This window comes from Copadichromis virginalis, linkage group LG18, assembly GCF_057382275.1.
Source record: "Copadichromis virginalis isolate Kocher_CV1m ecotype Utaka linkage group LG18, C_Virginalis_male_GT1.1, whole genome shotgun sequence".
Taxonomy (NCBI): domain Eukaryota; kingdom Metazoa; phylum Chordata; class Actinopteri; order Cichliformes; family Cichlidae; genus Copadichromis; species Copadichromis virginalis.
Genome location: NC_140635.1, coordinates 10,044,194 through 10,066,116, shown reverse-complemented (window position 1 = coordinate 10,066,116; position 21,923 = coordinate 10,044,194). Strand labels below are relative to the sequence as shown.

At 39.4% G+C, this 21,923-nt stretch overlaps 1 protein-coding gene across 2 annotated transcripts in view; it reads right to left on the bottom strand.

Moving 5' to 3' along the window:
* The window catches only part of kirrel1b (kirre like nephrin family adhesion molecule 1b), an 82,834-nt gene that overhangs the window by 30,406 nt on the left and 30,505 nt on the right, over positions 1 to 21,923 (bottom strand). For both annotated transcript variants that reach the window (XM_085438418.1, XM_085438419.1), the window contains exon 2: positions 2,437 to 2,586. In XM_085438418.1, coding sequence (XP_085294544.1) covers positions 2,437 to 2,586 — 150 coding nt within the window. The remainder of the gene's footprint in view (positions 1 to 2,436; positions 2,587 to 21,923) is intronic.

Here is a 21,923-nt window from a genome sequence, read left to right as displayed (position 1 = left end):
CTTCACCTTCCAGTTCAACCCCCTTTCCACCAAAGTGCTCTGGTACCATTTTTGTGAAATACTGATCCCTTGATACTTCAGTTGACACATGTATAAAACACATGTAAACTGGAAGAACAATTTTTCCATCACACCTCAGTAACTCTTCCAGCATGAAGAGTTAGTCTAATGTGGTATGGCAGGAGTGAAGCAGGATTAATCCTTAGTCCAGAGTTCAACAGCCAATCAGAACCTCCCTTTGAGCACCATATATGAGCTTAGCCATGGGATGCTGAGCAATTACCTTACAAATTATAGCAGACTCCCTTATTCTGGTATCCTGTTGTACAGACGCTGTCCCCGAGCTCCACACGACATGAAAATGCATCTTCGCCTAGACGGTTTAACAAAGTCCGGAGCTTTCAGACTCTTGTGGAGAATTTAAGAGCTCCTTCACTACTTCTGAAGTTTTGCCTCCTCCACAGAGGATGTGTTAGTGGGATTCAAGAGTTTCTGAAAGTGCTCTTTCCACAGCAAAACAATATCCTCAGCGTGGATTACTGCTAAGCATAGCCTGGGCTAAGACTTGCTTTCCTTTTGCTGAGTAGTCTGAAGGTTTGTCAGAACTTCCCTGGATCAGCTGAAAGTTCTTCTCCACAGACTCCTTCACTCGTCCTGCATTTAAATTTTGGATACACAATCACCACAGCTACAGCACTTTAGACCTGCTGGTATGGTCTGATACATCTTCCAGGCTAACTAGTAGAGATCAGTAATACTACAGACTGCTTAGACCTTATATTTTACACTGCAAGGGTATATTTGCAATACTCCCAAAAGTCTATTCATTTAACATAACATGTGAGTTTGAGAAACTCAAAAATCATAATCACAGAATATTTTTTTTAAACTTATGAAAGTGTCAAAGGTATTTCTTAATTTTTGACACTTGAAAGTTGTCTTACTGCTGAAGCTAACGCATTTCAGTAGGTGCAACTTTACCTTGAAGACACCTTTCGCAATTTCATTATGGCTAAGTGAGCAGTTGGCGAGGTTTCGTAGTCAGCGTTTTCCATAAAAAACTATCTGTGATCACAGCAATCTGCTATAGCGGCAAAAGCAACAAGGATTTTTGTGCAGCACCGAACACGTGTTTATCAGGTATGTTTTTCCATCGACAGCAAAACAACTTTCCACAACGACCAGCTGATTGGGAATACACGTTTTTCCGAAGCTGCCTGTGTTTACCAAGGAGTCTCTGATTGGTCTGTAGTCTGGGGACTGGGGATTTTAGCGATCAATTTCACCGTAACTGCTAGCAAATGACCAGGGAAAAATCATTTTTCACGAGTAGCTAGTGATTTCAAGCCAGTTACCAATTGGTTTGTAGGGATGTATAACTGCAGCCTTAAACAATAAACAATTGATTTCCAAACACTTGAATTGGGTAAGCAGTTAAGAATATGGGTGGATGGAGAAGAGCTTTCATGGACTGTTAGTTAGAATGGAGGTTTTTTAGAAATCATCAGTTTCTTTTTTCTACATGCTGTTTTTTTTCTATACTTCTCAAAAAAGTAATCATCTTATTTGCATTTGTATATTATGTATAATTGTATAGTTCTCTTTCTTTCCAACACTTTCATTTGTATAAATCAATAATGCACAGCCGATGAAGGTGAAAAGATATGGTAGTTACCTGATTATTGTGTTATATGGATGTTAAATCTGAATACTTGATATGCTGCGCATTCTTAATTCTATTTCAGTGAGCCTATCAGCTCATTTTCTTCCCTTTTATTTTACCTGAAAGTTATCCTGGACAGAGGTCTATAAGCAGCCTTATTCATAAGCAATGCGAGCATTCAGTAAGCCACAGTGGTCAAAAGCTTGTTTGCATATTTTGAAGAAAATCAAGATGAGGTTAGCTGAGAATGACATTTTTTGCTTTTCTTATTCTTCTCCTGGCCTCTCATTCTTTGATTTTGCATTTCTGAGTTTCGTCTGATTATTCCACGTATACAGAAAAAAAAACTGGGTGTCTGTTGTGGCTTTGACCCTTTGACTCTCACTTTTCACTGCTTGTGATGTTTCCTCATCTTTAAAATGAAGTATATTCTACTGTTGCACTCATAGTAAGTCATTCTGGATGTGTGTGTCAGCTTAAAATGTAAATGTGAATGTGCGTCTGCTTTTGTCAGCAGTGTGAGGGATTTTCTCTAATTCAGCATGATATACAGGACTCCTTTTTGCCCAGATTGTCACTCACACACTCTTAACTCTCTCTCGCATGGTACAGTGTTCATTTCCTTAATGTTAAAAAACCCCTACACTTTTCAACCATAATAGCTTTTGTCAGGGTTCTTACACTCCAAACTGAACCAAAACCGTAGCTGAGTTATTCCCCTTCTTCACTTCACTTTGATCTCTGCAGCTGGGTGAAGCTGCATTTTTTTTTACCTCGAAGACCCTCTCCAATGCCGAGTGCCAGGCCGTCCTTGGTCCACTGGACGATGCCGCTGTAGTTGAAGACGACACAGGACAGCACCACCCGTTCTCCCAGCACCACCGACTGGTCCGCAGGCTCTTGGGAGAAACGAACGCACCACACTGCAACAGAAGGACAGAGAGGGGGATCAATTTTTTAGTTCCTTTCACTGTGACCTGGCCATGAGCTGGCATTTTTATTGCACTGTATCGAGCTACACAGTCCCTCTCTGGTCTTATTAACTTCTGTTTGTCCATATGGAGGTTGCTGGGTAATTTGTTGTGTGCTTTTATTGAATATAGGGTGTTTTTATTGTTTCTTTTATTATGTGTTTTTACTATGAGTGTATTTTAATATGAACCCGGTTTGAGTGAAATTTCTCTTACAGGAATAAACATGAACTCCATGCATATATAGTGTTCATTATTATTATTGTCTTTTTAGCTGGTCAAGAGTCCATTGCTTGAATTCTGTATATTTTTCATTCCCCCGTGTCTTTTCTCTCTGTTTTGTCTCTTTGCCTCCTTTTTAAGGTTTTCCCTGGTCTGAACTGAGGCTTCTGTGCAAAAGTGTGTGTGTACATGCATGGATGTGTAAGCGAACACTTGTGTAGCAAGAACATCATTGCAAGCTGTTATACAGCCTGCTCTTTTTCATCACACACAGTACAAAGGATTTTGCTTACACACACACACATTTCCTGCAGCAAAATAAGCCTTTTGGCTATCGCAGTGCCACTAAAATACACAGATAGTAAACTACAAGTGTAGCGCAGGCATACATTAACGCACTCGCTTAAAGAGAGAGTGTCAGGTGAGGAGGCGAGGCACTCACCCGGCGCTATTTTCAGCCGTTTGCATCATCAGGTAAAATTGTTTCATATTCTGGAGAAAGTCTTGCAAGAAGGCACGTTAATTAAGGCAGAGAGAGAGAGGGAGACTGCGCTGCCTTAGATGACACATGCACACGAACGTGCACGAGCACACATATACAAACACACTGAAACTTACAGAGACAGAAGCTTTTTCCACACATGCAACAACCAATTTATGCAGTTGTGCACAAACGCACTATATCACTAACACAAATGCAGTTGCATACTCAGTCTGTGGAAGTGTGTATATGTGTGCACTTGCACACATATACACACTTCCACAGAGTTTGCGTCTGTCTTCCCGTGGGCTATTCTGTTCTTGGATCATGGTTAAAACAATCCTATTAGCTAATTAAGGCAAAACTGGTTAATAAAGCGAGCCCTGGCTCTGAGGGACACATCTCAGTGGGATTCAACCACAAAGGTGCAAACAACAGGGCGATTTACTGATTTGTCAGGAGGATTACATGACTTGTCATGTTATTTGTGTGGAAGGCTTGTCTAATGAAGGCAGGACATTTTAAAACTTCACAAGAAGAGCTTTGATGTTTCGTCAACTTTCCTTTTGAATGCTGATTCAAGAAGACAACTGTGGCGACTGTGAGCTGATAGCTGTGTAATTTATTTTGAAGTTTAAGGGAAAAACTGCCTTAACACACTTCACCGTTCTTAGTTGCTGTTGCTTGGTTGTGCTTTTTGTTGAGATATTATTTCCAGAAGGGACAGTTTTTCCACTTAGTTCAAATGTTTAAACAACCTGTTAGGTTTTGTGTTCACTCTTATTTTGCTTCAAGTTATAGAAACCCCAAGGGAGGTCAGGTTATTAATTTTCATCAGAGTTTAAAATCTCATCCTCAGACTTTTTAATTCTCCTTTAAGCTTTTGGCTCTTATGACATGTTTAAATAGCAAACATTTAACAGCGTGTATCACCTTTTTAGTTTGTTTTGTCTCTTTTTTCCTGTATACTGTATTTCTTCTTAATTAATGTAAAACATTTTGTAATCATAGTTGTAGAGTGCTGCGAGTCATGTACTTCTGTATTCAGTAGTTTCAAATAAAGGCAAACTGTTCATAAAACGCTGGCATTTTTAGGCAGAATGTGGAAAAAAAACCTTTAATTAGTTCAGTCATTAGTTAAAATCCAAGCAGCTTTCGACTTTCAGCCCCTAAAATTCTCATTAATCTACTGGGGAAGATACAATGACGCCCTTAGATTTCTGCACAATCAATCAAAATGCAACACACAGAATATGGAAGCTGTGCTGCATTTTCAGTGCATGGTACAACTCGACCACTCTCTTGTTATCACTCACTGTGCACACATGGATCACTCAGAGTTCAACACAAGTTCAGCACATCTTGTAAGGTTGCCAAAAGGGATAGTAAAAAAGAACATACAGGAAAGCAGTCGCTCCAGCACAAATAAAAGAAAAAATATATATGTGTGTGTGTGCAAGGAGTCATGCAGTATCACATACACTACATAACAGAAGATTAAGAGTTTGTTTAAAAGTTTGTTTACTTTTACTGCATATTATTAGAACGGTGAGATTGATTGATTGATTGATTGGTAATTTATTTCAACATGTGAACAATATACAAGTACATTTAGAAAAGAAATGAGAGAAAAAAATATACTATACAAATTACATACAAAAAAACATTCTGATTAATTTACATGTTGAAAGGGAGTGGGAAGAAGTATACACTTATTTAATCCCACCCCTGTCCCATAAATTATCAGTGAATATTTAGTCAGCTTCCTTACTGATATAATTTGTAATAAAAATAGTGAACAGATTTCTGATATACTATATACTATAATATCACATCATGAATTTTTTGTTTGTTTGTTTTTAAATAGAGACATTCACTTAATTTAAATATTTTCCTTTTCTTTATAGATCGAGAAGATCATATTTTTATAACTCTTTTTGAACAGTTTTATGTTTGGACATTGCTTTAATTCCATATTCAGTTTGTTCCATAGTTTCACTCCTTGAACAGAAACACAAAAGCCTTTTCTTGTAGTACGTACCTTCATTGTTTTGAAGTTACAAAAACCCCTTAAATTATAACTTCCTTCTTTCAAAAAAAACATACTCTGAATATTACCTGGCAGTTCTTTATTTTTTGCTTTGAATAGAATTTGTGCTGTTTGGAATTTCACTATATCGTCAATTTTCAATATTTCAGACTGCAAAAAGTGAGTTTGTATGTTCCCTATAACCTGCATTGTGGATGATTCGAATTGCTTTCTTTTGAAGAGTAAAAAGTGAATGTAATGTGGTTTTATAGTTATTGCCCCAGACCTCTGCACAATAGCTTAAGTATGGTGAAACCAGTGAACAGTAGAGAATATGAAGTGATGTTCTGTCGAATACCTGTTTTGCCTTGTTTAGTACTGCAATGCTTCGTGATACTTTGGAATGAATATATCTTACGTGAGCTCTCCAGTTAAGTTTTTCATCTATTATTACCCCCAGAAATTTATTTTCACTGACTCTGATAAAACAATCCTTTACCACATGGGTCAATAAAATAATTAAAGCATATCTACTTTTATATACAGTATGATTTATTACATTAATATAGAATGTTAATGGATTTTATTTCTTCTGATATGTTAAACAACTCTGGCACAGAGGCAAAAATATCCATTCTAATGTTAGTTCTTGCAAGCCATATGTAAATTGCTTAAATTTCTTAAACAACTGCTGCAAGCCACCCAGAGACCCACCTTGACTCCATCTCCTAATTTTCATGTTATAGCTAATCTAATCCATGTTGCTCTTGCCTTTTTCTGTACTTGGGGTCTTATCGCTGCTCTCTCTCTGTCTTTTTCCTTTTTCCTTGTGTGAAGATGTATTCCACCAAGTAAAAATGAATGAAAAGGAAAACAGCAATCTTCTTTGTCTATAGTTCTCCTGATTGAAACACATTTTTTCACACCTGGTCTTTGAAAAACAGGTGATAATGTTCCCCGGCTGTAAAAATGTGCATTCTTAGGTCTTTAATCTTAAAAAGTGAAAGTCAAACAGAATACCTTAAAATAAAACTACGAACGTGGGAGCTGCTTCTCTTTCTGAGTGGAAAAAGAAGGAGCTGCTGGGTTGTGCCTGCTAACTTGAGTGATTTACATGTGGGTCATGTTATGCATTATTTATGCAAAATTAACAGCTATTATGAGCAAAGGCCCTCATCTTCGTGTATAACTCTGTACAGAACAACACATGTTCTCACGGGACTGGCTGTGATGTGTTTAATCTGTGTGTAACTGTGTAGGAGAGCGAAAGAGAGAAGTAGTGACAGAAAGATATGAAGGAGGAGACAAACATTTCTGTTTGTGTGCTGTGAAATGCATGAATGTGTGGGTATGACTGCGTGGGTATACACTGATCAGCCACAACATTAAAACCACCTGTATGATGTTGTGCAGTCTGTTACCAGCACAGTTCTGATCAGTCAGGGCAATAACTTAAGACCTCAAGGACTGTCAGTGTCTATAGCGGAAAGTTAGCAGTGGATCCTGCAGCGTTTGAATTGCAGTGTGCATTTGTGGTTTTTGTTTTGGAGGCTTGGTTAATACCTTTAATATCTGTGCTCCAGAGCAGCATTTGCATTGAGGCTGGGCACAACGTTGTGTTGGAAGAGGCCAGAACCACTGGCCAGTGCAATCACAGGAAGGGTTTTTGCTCGCAACAATGCCAGTGGTAGGTAACATGTCAGTATTTTATCCAATTGTATTCAAGGAATCTCACAGTTTAATGCCGAACATTAGATTTTAACTTCACCCGTCAGTGGGTTTAAAGTTGTGGCTGCCTGGAGTAGATTTGTGTGCATATTTGGGATTGAATACGTGTGTCTGCAGTTTGTCAGCTTGAAGCAGGGATTCAGATCAGAGAAGTGAGAGCTGTACAGACAGAGAACAGAGATGTAATTAACCCTACGGGATACCCCACCAACCCGCTGCCTCCACCAGCATACACACACCTCTGTCTCTCTCCCCTTTAACATTTTCTCCATTTTCAAACTCCCCGTGTATTCCTTTTCACATGTGGTCAGTTTCTCTACATTTATATTTGCTTTGTGTGTTGCTCTTTTTTTTAGCCTCTCTACATTTTCCTCAAATCACTTTTTCTTTTTTCTTGTTAGGGTTTCCAAGTTCATCCTGTTTAACTTTGACTAGCCCACCTCTTTTAATACAGTCTGACTCTTTCCGTCCTCGTTTCCTCTCCTTCTTTGTGTATTTTTTTCAATGCAGCAATGCACAATTTTTATAGCTTCTTCAATCCCGCTCTCTTTTGTTCTTTGGACCCAGCTCGTTGTTTCTCCACCTCCCTCCATCTTCTCTCTTTCCTCTCCCGCTTCACTTCACTACCCCTCTAGTACTCCAGTATTTCCCTCATTATCTCTCTGTATCTATGAACATTTTTTCCATGTTTTTTATATATTTCTCACTTTTCTTCGCCCTCTCTCCTATCCACTGTTTTCTGCTGCAATTGTCTCTTTCTGTCTCAGCCTCCTCCTCACTCTCCTTCTCATCTTTACATCCCTGCATCATTACCCTTGGGGATAATCTTGGGCATATCTTCTCTTCCTCTTTTTTATTCTCATTGCATAATGACCCAGCTTCACAATAAAAGCCACAGTGCCCTTGCATATTATCCGTAATACCTTTAATATATTTTATTCACTTTGGTCTTTTTTTCCCTTCAGGCTGAGCTTTGTTAAACATCAATACAAGCACTATCTAACTAGCCCTATCAATTTCTACTTGAAGCGTACAAGTCTTTCTGTATTATAAAGAAATTCTACATTTTGCATTAATGCTGAAGTATTAACATTCAGTGGCTGACTTGGAATAGAGGAGCTGCACTAGAATCTCACACAGAAGTGTAGGCTGAAGGGGGAAGCTGAGCAGCAAGGACGATTTTTGCCAGTGAATTTGTACTGTAAAATAATTCATAGACTTTCATAATGAGTAACCTAGGACATCGGTTCATGTGAACATTTATGCAGGTGATTAACCATATAAGAAATGTTTGCCTTCACTTGACACTTGACTTGATAAGTAGTTGTATGCCATCCATCCATACATACATTCATACATCCATAACTGCTAGTTCAGGCTCACAGTGGTATGGAGGCTGTCCCAGGTATCATAGGGAAAAATGGTCTATACCTTGGTGTCTATTGTGACTGCTCCCACAAAGCTGATGTATGTTTCAGAGCATATTTAATGTTGTATTGTGGTCTGCATCAGCCCTTTCACAGCTGTCATTGTATAACACTGAATTCATTGTCTTTTTCACTTCAAAACTCATCTTTTCTCCAAATGAAAAGCCACTTGCAAAGAAACAACACAATACGAATACACATGGCTCTTGTTTTGTCAGGGGTGCCGGGTACAGGAAAGACTTAGCACCTTGCTTACTGCAACCAAAGACTTTAACAAAGGATTAGAAAGAAGTTTAAAAAGTGTGCTGTTTGGGTTGAAATGACCACTTCCAAAAGGTTAGGGAATGATTACTTTAGCGGTTAAAAAAGGTTTAAGAAATGGACAGTAGTCTCCTTTGTGAAAGTCATAAATTTCGTCCGCCCATTGATTTACTTTAGGAAGGAGTGCGGCCAAAAGTTTGCTCTGCACAGACAATCACAGTCGTAATCTACACAACCACCAAACGATGAATGCAGTGTTCCTTAGAAAAAGACGTTTACTATTAAAAAAAAATATCAAGAAACCGTAGTACCTGTAATAAAACTGCAACTCTTCTGCAGTTTTGACAGCTGGCAGTGAAATAAGTAACCTGACTTGGTGTCAGCGCTGCTGCACAGTACAGGTGTGTGTCCCCATATAATATTTGCCACTATCCCTTTTTGCTCAGTTGTCTTTGCTGTGATAAGCACAAATGAATCTATCACATAACTTCTTATTCCGAGTGCAGTTCACAGGTTTTTGATTAGCTCAAGGATAAAAAAAGAAATAGGCTGAGTGCAGCTGACAAGAATGTATAAAACTGGAATTTCAGGCAGCAATCAACTTTTCAGCGCTCTCTCTTCTCCTGTGAGCTAAACAATAACACTGCTCACTCATATCAAATCATAACTTTCATGCAGCGCTCTTCTTTTTGGAATTTGAGTTAATATGAAAAAGAAGGAAGTCTTTGTAACAAGAAGAAATCGGCTGACATTTTAACTGCCTTGACTTTAAAGTGGGATGTCTTGTCATCTTATTAGACATGGTCACAGTACTCCCTGAGGAATGCAGCTGCTGATTCCAAACAGCGAAGACCTCCAAGGTGGCCATCAGAGGCCAAATGCAATTTCCTACAAGCAAATGTAGAAATGAAAAGGCAGTTTGTGAGGTTTGTAACCCTAAACTGCACATCTCCACACCCTGAAGCATTCATGCTTCTAACCCCCACCCCAAAAACTGCCACGCTGACCCTTTCCTTGTATTCATGGCCCAGCTCTGCCTCTGGGCTATGGCTCGCTCCCATTTCAACTACCACACACCACTCTCACTCAGGAGAGAGAGCACGCTGTGTCTACGTGTGTATGCGAAAGCATTGTTCGTGTTTACACGCATGCCTGCATGCGTAGCTGTCATTGTTGTGTTGTGTACACCGCACGCATATATTTGCCATTTCCGAAAAAGGCAGCAAAGGGCAAAGTGTGGCTGGAAGAGTCAAAAAAAGGTGTTCACCTCAAAGAGAGAAAAGGAAAAAGAAAGTGTTTGTGTGCATGCGTGCGAAGTAACAAAAAGAAATTAAACATCCAGTACTCGGAGAAAAATTATGACTCGTAATAAACTCTCCAGGCATTTATGTGATATTAGTAGCTTATAAGACTAATATATAAAATCATAACACTGAGAGAAGAAGAAAACGTGTAATAATTTTCTGAGTAGTTACTGGGGTAGGTGCTCTGCCTCTGTCATCTATGACAGTGAGACATCACATAAGCGTATTTAAGCTATCATGACAGTTAGTAAGTTAGTTGGTGCATTACACTTTTTAAATGGTCTAAAAGACATCATTGTCATGTCTGAAATACATTTTTTATGCTTCCATAGTTTTAGAAATAATTCATCTACACTGCCGTATATTTTAATTTACCACTCAAAATGCTTTTGGGCCTTAACAAGCAAAGTGCTGTATTACTTTGCCAAATATTTGATGTCTGACAAAATTATGGCTCTATTATTGACCTGTAGAGTCCAGAAATTCACAACCTTCAAGCTACAGGCTGAAACCTAGAATAACTTCCTTTCATGTGAACGTTTGAATGTTTCAGTTATCAAAACTAATCAAATACCTACAACACAGACGTGGTAATTGAACTATTACCTGAAAAATTCCTCTGATAATGTATGAGAGAGCTATTACACAGCCACAGTTAGAGACGAATCTCTGTTTTAGCTATAGTTATATTCTTTATAGAAATGCTGTGCATCTATAGTACATTTAGCCTGCAGTATATAGGAAGGCTTGGCACACAAAGCAACTACAGAAAAGATTTTTCTGTCACATTACAAAGCCATGTCTCCCTCCAGTCATTTACAAACAAAGGTCATGAATACAGCGACCTGTTTGTTTCTGATTGGCCGTGAGGGGCGACTGCATCATTCCTGTGGGTTGATATGCTTACTGCATCCTTGTTTATTTGATGTTTTGGAAATATAATTTATGTAACATTTATGCCCCCAAAGCACACAGCATTTAACTGACAGAGACGTACACGAGAGCGGACAGAGAGAGACAGAAAAGGACTTGGCGAGACAGACACAGCGGGACAGACACGGAGATCATAACTTTGCCGCTGTGTGTCTCGGTTTTTGCTGTGTGTTTGCTGTAAACAGTAGCTCCGTGATTTCCCAGTGCCCCCCACCACCAAATGCTGCTTTTATTTCTCCTCACAAACACCTCCAGCAGAATAGAGAAGCAGCGTGAAACCAACCGTAGAGGTGATGCTGAGCAAACCCAGCAGTTATTGGAAATCACACGCGCACTCACAGAGGCAGTTACCGATGCGTAGATATAGAAACGCACACTCTAACACACACAAGGGCACTCCAAAAAAGTAATGCGCGCAAGATTCATGAGCACATGAGCGTACTTACAAAAGCACAGGCACCAATCACACGCACACAAATATACACAATTACACTGCCAAAAACACTTGCACATGCACATACGCACACAGACACACGCATCTTTCTTCCCCAGTTATTGGCTTACATTCATAAAACAATTGACTTATCTGTTTACTTGAAAATCACTTTAAGGATCTTTCTTGAGCTTCTAGATTTTAGGGATCACCCAATAACATGATCCTCCTCTGGCTCCCGCTCCCTTTAAATTCCATTGTTTGTTTTTCTTTTCATTTTTGGCACCATACTAGTCTACATTTACGCTGCCAAAGAATATACAGACAGAACATCTGAATGAATAAAGGGATAGGAACATTACAGGGGAACTGTTTATCATAGCACAATGTGGTTGTTTCAAGAATAGTTTTAAAAGGCAATTGAATCTATTAGAATTCTGGTCTATCATTTGTAGTTTGGCTATGATTTATGATTGCTTATAATAAGAAACTCAGTGTTAATAAGCTTGAAGAGGATTCTAAAACCACTGATAGAAACTGCATACTTACAACTACAACAGGTCATGAGCCTTCTCAACACAGAGCAGTTTCTGGGCATTTTTTGCTCTTTTTACATTTTCATTCACTTTGTTTGTTCTTAAAGAAATCTGAGTGCGAATGGTCGTCTGTCTCTCTGGGTTAGCTCTGTGTCAGGCTGGCGATCTGTCCAGGGTGTCCCCACCTCTCGCCCTGTGGTAGCTGGGATAGGGGTCTAGTACCCACATGACCCTGACAAGGATAAGTAGAATATAGTGGATGGATGAATAGATAGAAACAGCACATCACACCAATCAGCCTACTCAAGTTGCACTTTCCATCCATGTCTGTCTAGACTGGTATGACACGTGTAGTGAACACTCTGAAGGAACAGGGAGACACTAAAGATGAGTGTCACTATCCAATCAAATGTCAAATTACAGTTGAGTTTGCAGGTCTTTCCTGTGACTCTGTGGGTTCACTCCAGGTGCTCTGGCTTCATCACACAGCTCAGAGCCATGGATGTTAGGTTAAGTGGTGATTCTACAGTCAATTTGACCATAGGTGTGAATGTGAGCATGAATAGTTGTTTTTCTCTGTGTTAGTCCTGTAACAAGCTGGCAACCTGTTTTATTACACACCTTACACCAATGGTAAGCATGCATGTCCACACCCATGATTTGTTGCTCATTTCTGATGCTTGGTCACCACAGTCACATGTTCAAATACATCATTCAACTACAGCTGATGACTAAATGTTACACTGGCATCATGGAAAAGATCAGAAAATCATCTGACTCATCATCATGGGGCGATCGTGGCTCAAGACTTGGCAGTTCGTCTTGTAATCGGAAGGTTGCCGGTTCAAGCCCTGGCTCGGACAGTCTCGGTCGTGGTGTCCTTGGGCAAGACACTTCACCCGTTGCCTACTGATGGTGGTCAGAGGGCCCGGTGACGCCAGTGTCCGGCAGCCTTGCCTCTGTCAGTGTGCCCCAGGGTGGCTGTGGCTACAACGTAGCTTGCCATCACTAGTGTGTGTGAATGTGTGTGTGGATGACTGAACGTGTAAAGCGCTTTGGAGTCCTTAGGGACTATGTAAAGCACTATACAAATGCAGGCCATTTACCATCATGAGCTCTTTCTTTCTGACCAACTTTATCAACCAATACAGAATTCTCGCTGTTGTCCATAGATATGTTTATGTGTGTGTTTTTCTTAGTAGGTCGGTTACTTTTCCCTACTTTTCCTTACTGTACTTTTTCTCTGGTAAATGCCCAACGCCTATCAACTATAAAAATCAGTTTCGGTTTTCATTTCGTGCAAATGTTTCAGAATAAAACTTTTTAAGGAAATGAAGTGTTTGTATTTACTGAAATCCTGCTGTAGATGACTTTAAATCTGAATACAGCATACAGAAAAGGTTAAATTTGTATAAACCGCAAAATGCAGTTACAGAGTTATCATAAAGTACTAAAATGGAACCAGTTATACTCCAAACAGAATAAATAAGAAAAGGCCCATTATCTTCAGCAGTCGGGATAAATAAAGATCAGAAACTGCATGGTTTAAAAACAATATTCATTTGATTAGATGATTCACTACTCTTAGTATTAGTTAATGGTAGCCCTTTTTAGTTGTTCCAACAATAAATTGACATTTTCCTTTTTGATATTTTTTTATTTTAACTAGTTTAGTACAGAGAAGAGAAAAATATTGCATTTGCAGTGCCCTTGAAAGTAACTGACAGCTACCAGCAGCTTTTATGGCGGAACATTTTCATGCGTATTTGTCATTACTGGTCTCATATAAGGGCTCATATATGGCGTTTACAGTGCTAACTCCACTATCAACTCCACTACCTGACCTTTCTGTGTGCACTTTACATGTTCTTCCTTCCTCACATAGTTCAAAGACATGAAATTAGTGAGGTTAGGTTAACTGGTTGTCTGTCTCTATGTGTAAACCCTGGTGACCTGTCCAAGATGTACCCTGCCTCTCGCCGCGTGACAGCTGAAATAGCCTCCAGGCCCCTGCGATCCTGATAAGTGGAGAATGGATGGAGTCATATAACACACCTTTGGCCTTAATTAATTTATGACTTATTGCATACTGGCCAAGAATGTGTTTTGTGAGGTCATTGTGACCTTGACCTGGCATAGAATGTCATGGCATAGATGCAACAAAGTGCTGGGAAAGAATTTGTTCCATATTGACATGATAGTATCACGCAGTTCCTGCAGATTTGCAAAAACTCGCAGATGCAAATTTGCCATTCCACCATATCTGAAAGGTGCTCTATTGAATTGAGATCTGGTGACTGTGGAGGCCATTTGAATAGAGTGAACTCATGTTCAAGAAAACAGGTTGAGATTATTTAACCTTTGTGACAACCAATGACAGCCCAGAAATGAGACCTTCTATTTCTACATATTTTCTACTATCAAATTTTGGTGAACTGCAGGCTCAGTTTACTGTTCTTAGCTGACAGGAGTGGCACACAGTGTGGTCTTCTCCTGCTCGAGCCCATTTACTTTAAGGTTCAAAGTGTTGGTGTTCAGAGATGCTCTTCTGCATACCTTGGTTGTAATCAGTGGTATTTGAGTAACTGTTGCCTTCCTATCAGCTCAAAACAGACTGGCCATTCTCCTCTGACCTCTGACATCAACAAGAATATTCATCCAGAGAAATGCTACTGACTGCATGCTTTCTTTTTTTTATAGATGATTCTCTAGAGCTGATTGTGTGGGAAAATCCCAGAAGCTCAGCAGATTCTTAAATACTCAGACCAGCCTATGTCTGTCTGTGTGACAGTTATGCCATGGTCAAAGTCACTTAAATCAGTTGGAATTTTGCTCATTCTGATGTTCGGTTTGAACTTCAAATGGTTACCTTGACCATGACTACATGACTAAATGCATAGAGTCGCTACCATGTGATTGGCTGATTAGATATTTCTACTAACAGGCAGTTAATACAAATATTTTTAACTAACAAATGTGCACCACTGTGTATCTTTACCCTTTTTTCTTTTAAAATATGAACATTTTATGTATTTATAGTCAACTAGTACAAATATAGTCAGATAAAAACATTTAACCTCACTACTCAAATGAAATGCAATCTAAAACTATTTCAGTTTATTGTTTTTCAGGTAAAAGTTTTTTAGCTTTTAATTCATTTACCTTCAATCAGACAACTGTAGAGAACACCACAGGAGACAAAGCTTAGCTGCTCAGTACATGCTGGTTTCTTCTCATCACAGATGTGTCAAGATTTTAAAAGAAACAAATACTTCTTCCTCCCCTCTCTTCAGTTTAATAAAAGAGAATTCAAATTCATCTGCAATTTCTTTGAACGATAACCATTTGAGAAATGTGACTGCAGCAGCATTTATGATCTGTGTCTCAGCAGTGTTGACAAATCTCTTTTGGTAAACTGGCGCCGGGTTCACAGGTTGTTCTCTCACTCTCGTGCACGTAAAATGACCTACACACATACATAGAAGCACATGTAGCATGCACAGTGGTGACAGAGTTTTACTGAAATTTAGCTTAGTCAAAAAAGTACTAGGCTAATCATGACCGTACTGCAACCAGCTTGGTTAAGCTGCTGTTGACTTCAAACAACTGTGTTGTATTAGTCTGACTCTTTTGCAGAAAGCAGGCTGCAAACCCACACTTACATGCACACACACAAGTACACACATATATAAAAACACTTGTACATATGCAAAAGTACATACACACACACTGGCAACAATCCCTCCCCTGTCTTCCTATCTGCCTCTCCCCGCAGCTCTCTCTCAGTCTCTATAATTGACTTCTGCTTTCTTACATTTCATTTCATCTCTTATTTCAGTTTTATTTCCCACTTTTTTATGATCCCCTGTCTTCAATTATTCATCCCTCTCTCTTTCTCTCTCTGATTTCTTTCCATCTGGTCTTGGTGATGTTTAATTCACCTCTTCATTTGGAGGAGGGGGGTGTCTGCTGCTGTGCGCCGTTAATTGGTTTTTAAGAGAGGTAAGTACACACAAACGTACACACACTGACATACGCACATGCTCGAACACACACAAGCGGACACACACACCCTCCCCTCCCTCTGCTGTTAGAGCACACTGTACATGTCTGCTAGCATTAACATCACCAAATGAGCACGGAGTGAAAAAGCATGTGAGAAGAGGAGGGCAATTGTGTGTGTGTGTGTGTGTGTGTGTGTGTGTGTGAGTCAGTGTATGAGTGGAGGGGGAAATTATATTTGTGTGTATGTGTCTGTGAGTGTGAGTGCATTTGAGTGAGCAGGTCAATGCTGTGAATGTTGCATTCGATACAAATTAGACCGAGCGCATGGATGAATATGAGCGTGTGTGTGTGTGTGCGCGCTCTGGCACTTCTAGAGTTGTGAGGACCCACTGGAGACTTTATGATTTAGGACATTTTTTGAAAGTGAGAACATTTTAGTCATTCTTCACCTTTTTTGAAAGGCTGTGTGAGGGTTAATGTCATGGTCCTGGGTCGGTGACCCAGCGCTTTTAGTTTGTTATCATTTTCTAGATGATGATTGTTTAAGTTCTGTGTTATTTTCGATCTGCCTCTAAGTCTGCGTCTGTACCTGTCTGTCTATGGTGTCTCCCCATCTGTTTGTGAATCTGTCTGTTTAGTTCAATGTCTTGTCTGGTTCCATGTATCTGAGTTTCCTGTTTTATTGTGAAGGTCCGTGTCATATGTGAGTGTGATCAGTTTACGTTTCCCCTGTCCCGTCAGCCCAGATTCCTCCCAGCTGTGTTGCCCTCCTGTCTCTCATCCCCTGATTACTGGTGTGTGTATTTAAGCTCTGTGTGTTCTCCTGCCTGTTGCCGGTTCGTCTGTATTACTCAGTGTCAGTCTGTGTATCCACCGTGTCTTCTCCCTGCTCGTTTTCATTCAGGTTTGTGCTCTGTAGTTTAGTTGTTTCCCAGTTTAGTTTAGTTCGTGCCCCGTTTGCTGTTTGTCCACATTCTTTTGTGTTCAATAAATCACCTTCACTCCTCTACGACTGCCTGCGCTTGGATCCTCATTTATTCCACACGGCTCGCCTCGGCAGCCGTGACAGTTAAGACTTTATGTTGGGGTTCAGAGTAGCAGCATGAGGACTGAGTAAACCATAATCATCTTGTGAGGTTTTAGGTCCTTATAGGTATACAAAGACAAACAGGAGTGTATTCTCCAGCCTGACTGTTCAACCAAATCTGATTGGTCAGAGAATCATCCAGTGTTAATTTGTGAGGAATGTGCAACATGAGTGGACTTTCCGGTTTTGGTTTATTATTTTTGCCACAGGAAGGTAAAGCACTTCCTGTGCATTTTCACTTGACCACTTGAAACGGCGACTAACAGATCTAAAGCTTGTCCATGAAATTTCTGTGAGGCCTTTTATTGAAGAAATTTAAATCATGTCATTGAGGTTGTTGGTCAGGTTGGATTTTATCATATCACAGTACAAGAATGAACATGGCAAAGCATGTAAAAATAGTAAACTACCTCTGAATTAAGATGATTTTAAACTTGAGGCTTTCAGTGTGAAGCTAAGCTTTTTGTAGCTGCTACTAATTGAGCCTTCAGAGACTAAGCTGGATGTGAAGCGCTCTCTATCTTCAAAACAGAAAAAGGAATTGTCAAATTTATTGTTCAAGTCATGAGCCCTGTTAGCTTTGTTCATGAGTAGTTCTTTGGCTGTGGTTACTAGTTGATCTAATTCTGGTTTTCATAGGGGAAAATGGAATAACCAATAACTACTTTGAGCTCACAATAGTATAAATGTTAGTTTTTAGGTTTATTCGAGGTTCATTTAAGCTACTAAAGTTAGCAGGTAGAGTGCACAGTGTATTGTCTCTAAATGTCTAACATGTGGTCCGTCTAGTCCCTCTGTCAATTCAGATGGTTGGAGTTCTCAAAAGCAAATGAACAAACTTGGAAATGAATAATACTCTACTGCAACTTTAAACAAAGTTGAGAAAGTCTGGAATCACACCAAATCAGTCTAAAATTCAAAATTCTAAGCTATATGTGTGTAAAAAGATCTGCAGACTTATAGAGTTGAGAAAAACAAATTCTGAGGGTTCATTAATGGAAGCAACTTCCACATTATATGTCATTCGTGTCAGTATGTTTAAGGCTAATGCTGTCTTTAGTATTGCCACAGCCATAAAAATAGTTTACTTAAAGCACTGAAGCACTTGAAAATAATGTGACATTGCGAGATAATGGGTTTTTACTGAGTTTCTTTATGGGAGGAATTGCATGGGAAAAATGTTTATGGACCTAATGCCAAATAAGTGTGTCAGTGCATGACATTAAAGAGAAGTCATTCACATAAGTGCTTACTGTACGAAGGCTAGTCAGTGACTGCAAAACTGTGTGTATTCCCAGACAACACTGCCGCCACATCATTAGCCACATCCTCTGACTCCAACCTGGACGTCGGATCAGAGGAATGGAATTAAGTCGGGGCCAGATTAGTCATTATCCAAATAACAAGCTCGCTCAGCAACAGCTGTGTGATTTACCCTTCAATAAGAATTGGTAAAGTGAACTCCACTGAGGCAGAGGAGATGAGGTTCTGCTGTGAAGTGTAACGGCTAGGAAAGAAATAACCTCGTTGTAGCCCTGAGAACAAGACGACAAAAAGCTCAGCTGCAAACAAGGACAGAGAATACTTTCATTTTAATGATGATGAAAAATGGTTGGAGGAAAAATTGGAGCTACCTTTGCCAAACAGAGAAGATGTTCACGCAGTTTCTATTCTAATTGTCAGTAAGTACAGTTTCATGGCGTTCCTGCAATAATGCAGAAAGAACAAGAACCGCGCTGCCTTCTAAGCGCTTCTTGGAAAAGCCCAAAGTAAATGTCAACTTTTATGCTCACTGGAGGTAAAAAAAGAAAGTTCTGCAGGTTAAGAAAACAGAGGTGTGGACTTGAGTCACATGACTTGGACTCGAGTCAGACTCGAGTCATTAATTTTATGACTTTAGACTTGACTTGAAAAAATGTTCTAAGACTTGTGACTTGACTTGGACTTTTACACCAATGACTTGGGACTTGAATTGGACTTGAACCGGTTTACTTGAAAAGACTTGATATTTTACCCCAAATATAAAATTTAACATGCATATTATATAGAGATTGAAAATGTGGCGTCATTCACGGGTAGAACCGCAAAGGATTCTGGGAACTCGTGGCAAGCGGTACTAGCGCACGCAGGCTTTCAATTGAAATCAGTCACACAGCGATAAAAAGAAACACAAAAATGTCAAGAAGCTGTTGTATTATTAACTGCAATAGCCGGTCGCATGACAGCCACGGGAAGCCGACGGGTAAAGAGATCGGTTGTTATCGGATTACGTCATTGAAGAGAAATTGTTCGAGCCATGTTTCCAAAGTAACAAAGACTGGACGGATGGCCTGGATTGCAGCCATTCAAAGATCAAATATAACGTCCCAGAACACTCCAGCTCACAGGTTAGTCTGCTCCAAGCATTTACACGAAGGTCAGTGTTTTTTAGTAGTTAATACGTCATTTTCATAACATAATTGGTGATATAGGTTACAAGCAAGTCTGGCGCTGAACAGAAATTGTCGCGCTATGCTCCTTTGTTTATTGTGCATAAATAGTGAATTGTCCTGACACAATATTGCGTTTTGCTTCTGTTATTATGGTACACTGACAAAAACATATACTTTTATTCACAGGATAAAACAGGTTTTTGTATCACTAATTGCCCAGTACGATTACAGCATACAGTACTATTGTCACTGCTACATTTCTGTGACGGGTACCAGAAATTATTTCCACTACTAATTAATTACCCTTGAGCTCAAAGGTCCTATTAATAAACGGTTAACGAATGTGTATTTATGAAGACAATTTGTGAGACTGGTAAACTTATGATACGTACGATGGTCTTTCATTCTACACGGTGCATTTCAAGGTCCTGCACCCATCCGTCGGTAAACTGTACCTGGGCTTGTTGCAGTGACCGGAAGTTACTAAACTTCATGAGTGTATGCACTCACTCCAACAACCGTATGATTATAAATATGCATATAAATATGCTAAGATGAGATAGCTGACTTCATCTAACTAGCAAATGTTTTCCAGGCTACGTTGGTGATTCAGTTTTTTTTAATATGTATGATATTTTTGTCATGCGATTTTAAAGCCAGTCCTACAACCGCATCCAAGAATAACATGCAGCTTATCTCAGAACTGTCGGTGAAAATTATTCTTGGAGCTAGGTTTAATTGAGCTGCATTTTAAAGAGGTGCAATTTCACAATTTGTGTATATTTTCTAAGTTCACTATTTTGTCATGTGTTGAGAAAAACACAGATTAAAAAATTACATGGTCTAATATTTACATTTAGCATAACTGCAACATTATTTTTTCGTTTTTTTTTTTTAAAGACTCGAAAGGACTTGAAATTCAAAGTTTCAGACTTGTGACTTGACTCGGACTTTTACACCAGTGACTTGAGACTCGACTCTGACTTGCCTGACATTACTTGAGACTTGACTTGAGACTTGAGGATAAAGACTTGAGACTTACTTGAGACTTGCAAAACAATGACTTGGTCCCACCTCTGTAAGAAAATCTCTGTGAGATGTTCTGAGTAAACCGTGACCTCTCAGTGAAAAAGAAACATATATGCTGTCTCTTCCATGTATAATGCTTCAGAGGAGCTTGCAGTATGCAAAATGCATTCCTTGGTTTGCATGTTGAAAATAAAAGCATGAAATACAGCTCACTCACGCTGGCACAAAAGCACAATGCCATTCTTGCAAAAAGAACTCACTTCTTTAAAGTCTGTTTGTGAATTCAATTTATTTATTTTTTTAGCGCGGCTGATAGAAAGACGTGTAATTTGAATTTTGATCCCCTGCATTTCAAAAATTCCTTTTCCCACGGCGACTGCCTGACATTTTACTTGCAGTTCCTTCATTTCTTAATGCAAAGATATAATAGAGCTGCATAGCGAGAGTCTGAAAGCTTGCCATTGCTGTTGCGTTGGAGGCCCTTTTTTGTCAGAACTTCACAGCCCAGCAGCATTCAACATTCATCATTTTTTTTCTCTGATGTAAGTGCAAGATACCTCTGCTACTACAGACTTTGAAGATCTGATCTCGGTATTGCAAAGAATGTAAAATATGAAAAGGCTCTTTCAGGTCTGTGGGTGCTAATTTCGACTGTGTCACTATATGTTTTATATCTGAAATGTGGAGTTAGAGTTGACTGAATCTCTGCTTTCACTGTCTAATGCTTTATTTAGGAACAATGTTGAGGCAGTATTGAGAATTTGGGTTCAGTAATCGATTTTCTTTTTTTGATAGCCTGCATCACTATCAGGCTATCATTGCCACTGTCAGGCAAAGAGATGTAATTATAAATAAGAACATTAAACTTTAATGTTTCTGTATTTTTTGAATATTTAGTGAGATCAACGCTTCTGACAACTTGGTACTCCTCCATTACTGGGCTACGTTTCTCAGGGATCATCTGTCAGTCAAACAGTGATGCGGTAAAGTGACCAGGCAGCTCAACTCCATCAGGGGACTCCCGATTTTCAAGAATTTGTCTCGAGGGCACCGGGAAGCTCATGGCCTTAATAATAAGGCTGAATGAGGTTTGTCTTTGGAAAGATACATTTTTAAAAGTGATCTTTGTGAAATTTGCTGCCAGGGCAGAATTAAGGTAATAGGATTTTACCACTGCTCTAGCTGGTCTTGCTCTCTCTCACTATCACAGCATTAGCGAAGGACAAGCACAGCTGTAGCCTCTCAGAGCAAAGACGGTGACAGAATCGCAGAGCTCAGACTGCTGCACAGCTTTCCTGTAGATGGAGTTTTATTTTCTGCTGATGAAACTTGAGAGGAACTTTTGTTTTGAGGTTTTTTTCTGCAAAACCGATGAGCCTGAT